The 3,758-nt window shown below is 31.2% G+C and overlaps 2 protein-coding genes across 5 annotated transcripts in view; one reads left to right on the forward strand and one right to left on the reverse strand.

The window, feature by feature from the left end:
• The window catches only part of LOC105567616 (SH3 domain-containing protein 19), a 32,485-nt gene that overhangs the window by 14,475 nt on the left and 14,252 nt on the right, over positions 1 to 3,758 (reverse strand). The window lies entirely within an intron of this gene.
• The window catches only part of LOC105567614 (glutamyl aminopeptidase-like), a 14,161-nt gene that overhangs the window by 7,392 nt on the left and 3,011 nt on the right, over positions 1 to 3,758 (forward strand). The window contains exons 8-12 of one of the 3 annotated variants that reach the window (XM_012022603.1): positions 612 to 898; positions 1,773 to 1,960; positions 2,098 to 2,439; positions 2,531 to 2,600; positions 2,807 to 2,902. In XM_012022603.1, coding sequence (XP_011877993.1) covers positions 612 to 898; positions 1,773 to 1,960; positions 2,098 to 2,439; positions 2,531 to 2,600; positions 2,807 to 2,902 — 983 coding nt within the window. The remainder of the gene's footprint in view (positions 1 to 611; positions 899 to 1,772; positions 1,961 to 2,097; positions 2,440 to 2,530; positions 2,601 to 2,806; positions 2,903 to 3,758) is intronic. The other 2 variants (XM_012022605.1, XM_012022604.1) reach the window with 2 other exon arrangements.

The following is a 3,758-nucleotide window of genomic DNA, read 5'->3' on the forward strand; positions in this document are numbered from 1 at the left end:
AGGCGGTGTTCGGCGAGGAATAGAATGGCGGTGCGGGGCGAGGAGTAGGGAGGCGAGGCGCGCCGCTGCCCGTCCGCCGCTTACGCGACCGCTCGCACGTCTCCCCGCGCGGGGCCGCTAGGCCGGTCACCTCACCGCGCGCTTACATTCGCCAGTAGGTTGGGCTAATACGGCGATTTTTAAAATTTCGTATCTCGATAACTATTCGTCCAAGCGCAAAATAGTACAATACTTTCCTGTTTGTCTTAGTCCCCTCTACCTTCCCATGACCGGACGTCAAAGTCTTGCGTAGCACCCTGTATAATCAGGATTAAGTAAAACAATAAAAGGAAATTGTGTAACTCCAACCACATACATTTTATCAAACACATTAATTAATTCAGTAATGCATTTAAATTTATAATAAAAACAAATTTTGTAGATAACTTTTACGTTATAGAATAATAGATTATAATCGCATTATCGAGAAAATATATAGGATATTTAAATATATGCAAATTTATTTATATTTCTTTGAACATATTTGAAAAAGACAAAGTTAGGAAATGTTTACTGTCAAATGTCATATTAATTATCAGGATTAGTGATCAATTGTATTAATTTTAATACAGGATATTATCGTGTCACATACGGTACTATTTATGCGAACATTTGGCAAAATATAGCACGTTACATCAATTCTTACAACTATACAAATATTCATGTTCTTAATCGTGCACAAATAATTGACGATGCAGCTTATTTTACCATAACGGGTCACCTCAATTCTTCTATATTTTGGACCCTTACGAGTTACCTAATGCAGGACACAGATTATATAGCATGGTATCCCATGATTAAAGCTATTGAACGCACGTCTTACATCATTCCTTTCCCAGATAATGGAGACTTCTTCAAGGTAAAGGATGTTGGAAAATGTTGAATCTAAACGTTTGCTTAGTGATGAAGTATGAATTGTCAGAAAAGCTTCAATGAAATATGACGTAGCTAACGCTGATTCTGTTACGTGTTTCCGTAGTTTTATTCAAAGATAGAAAATGCAAATTGTCAGTATTTTATTGCAAATACTAAGTAAAATTATATAATACACATGTTACCTTATACATGAATTATCATTGATGGCTGGTGTACGTGTACTTAGTGTTACCTCTAATGATTACATTTCAGCTAACTTTTAAGATATAAAAGTATTAAAGCGCTTACTTCAAATTCGAAACATCCGTCACGCACGTATATACATACGTGCATCTTTCTTCTAAAATTCTAAATCTCTTATTTTTAAATTCAGAAATTACCACAGCTGATCTTAATAACATCAAATTCAATTGTAAAGTCCTAAAACATTGTTTTAACATATCAATATTTATGCTATATACTATCTAGTCCTTAGAAATTATAAATATCATGAAGAAATAAGAACACTATGATGTATGGTAATTATACGTTTCGTAATAGTATTTTTATTCACACATTAATTAATTTTTAATCAAAATGATAACATTATGAATAGTGAATTACTATTAATAATAAATTATGTAAAGATATATTCATTTCGAGAGCATTCGTTCATTAGTTATACGAGCATAAGATAAACCATGTGGAATATTTGAACCCAAAAGAGAAATAAATAACCTTTTAATTTTTTATGACATTTCATGTTATATTTATTCCTTTTTTAATTCTTAAATACATACTTATGTTCTTAACTACTCGTACGCTCCATGACTTTTTCAAACATCATAAATATAAAATCGTTTAATTTTACAATTTAGGATATTTTATTCACACGATTAGAACCAGTTGGTGAGATAATTGGATACGAGGAAGATCCACAGGAAAATTATTTTACTAAATGCTTAAGGCAGGAAGCTATAAAATGGATATGTGATTTCAGTGATTCCGAAAGTCAATGCAATCAAATGGCCCTGAACAAATTAGAATGGCATCTATCAAGTCCAATGTAATTCATTTTACGACATTCTTTTTTAAATATACTTTTATCTTACTCACATTGCTTGAATTTTGCAAATTATTTCATAAAAATATACATTTAAGTTACAGGATTTTTAAACTGATTTTTATGACCTGTTTTTTCAGACATAATAAATTATTGCCGGGGTGGAAAAAATGGACATTTTGTAATGGTTTAAAAATAGCTGCTTTAAGTGTTTTTGAAAAAGTATATCTTATGTGTGAGAATGGAACTCTTTTTCAAAACGATAGAAGAAAGTGTTTAGAATTCCTGGCTTGCTCTAAATATTTTTATATCAATGTAACAGAAGATGCTGACCAACCCCAGTTTATGGGAATAAGAAGAGATGCATTTGATGATATTAATTTTTTTCATACCATCGCTATGAACAATGCGAAATATATTCCAACACAAAATAAACTCGTGCTCGATTATATATTAAACAATTGGTTTAAAGTCAAACCGAAGTACATACAATTTTTTCTGTATATATTGTGCTTATAACCATGACAATAAATCCTAGTTGTTAATTAAAAAAACGTTTATTTTGTTTTTCAGAGAAATTAGCACTGTAGCAGCATTAATTGATATTATAAATCATGTATACACTAAGGAATCGCTTGATAAGGTAAATTTTACAAACGTCACCGCTATACTTGTATGTTATTTCCATTACACTAAACTTGTTTATATTCTCAGTATAATTATTTTAATCATGAAACAGAGAAAAGATACATTAGAACTTCTGAAAAGACTATATGATATAAGAATAAAGATACTGCATATAACATTGTAATATTATTTATAAATGTAAATGTTAAAAATCTGTTTTAGATACGTGGATTTGTAAAAAATCGCTTGATAAATGCTACTGCTGTATTCGATTCTGAAGACTTTGTCAAAAAATTCGTACTCGTTTATAAGGAACAGGTAAAGATTTATAAGTGAATATGAACGTATTATCATATTAACACGAGAATATAGAATCAATATTTATTATCAACTAGTGCACAACTATATGACACACTTTCGATTACGTATAACACACACACATACACGGTTTTCCTAAATTCAACCAACAAATTGCCAAAGACACAGGAATCATTTTTACACAAATGAAGGTGATGTACGTTGGAAAACGGGTTTTTACACATCGCTACAGCATACGGGGTATTAACTAGATCAGTTATATAACTTATAGTTTTTGAGATATTTTCAAGGCCCCTTTTTCGAACACCCTGTTCGTATGCTATAGCGGTGTTGTGGCAGGTTTTCAATAGCAGATTCATTTACGAAAATGATTTTTATGGTGCCGATGACACTTTCTGGAAACTTGTGGGTTGAATTTACAAACTATATGTATGTATATGTATATACATAAATATGTGAGTGTATATAAAATAAGTAATGTATGTGTATATAATATATGTATATATTAGTTAATGCAATATTCTTGCATCTTCCATCAAACACAATTATTATTTTATTTTAAATATAATACTACTGTACTACTGTACTACAAGTATATACGTTTATGTATTTTGTGAGAAAAGACGGCAACCCATTTTGAGGCCCACAATTAATAATCGAATTATTGGGATTGTTTGTAACTCTAATCTTTTACAAATGTTACTCCGCGTAACTAAAAATCGCAATTAGCTATTCTAATCTACAGGGTGCTACGCAAGACTTTGACGTCCGGTCATGGGAAGGTAGAGGGGACTAAGACAAACAGAAAAGTATTGTACTATTTTGCGCTTGGACGAATAGTTATCGAGATACGAAA

Source organism: Vollenhovia emeryi, unplaced genomic scaffold (genome assembly GCF_000949405.1).
Source record: "Vollenhovia emeryi isolate VEMERY1.0 unplaced genomic scaffold, V.emery_V1.0 DF939136.1, whole genome shotgun sequence".
In the NCBI taxonomy this organism is placed as follows: domain Eukaryota; kingdom Metazoa; phylum Arthropoda; class Insecta; order Hymenoptera; family Formicidae; genus Vollenhovia; species Vollenhovia emeryi.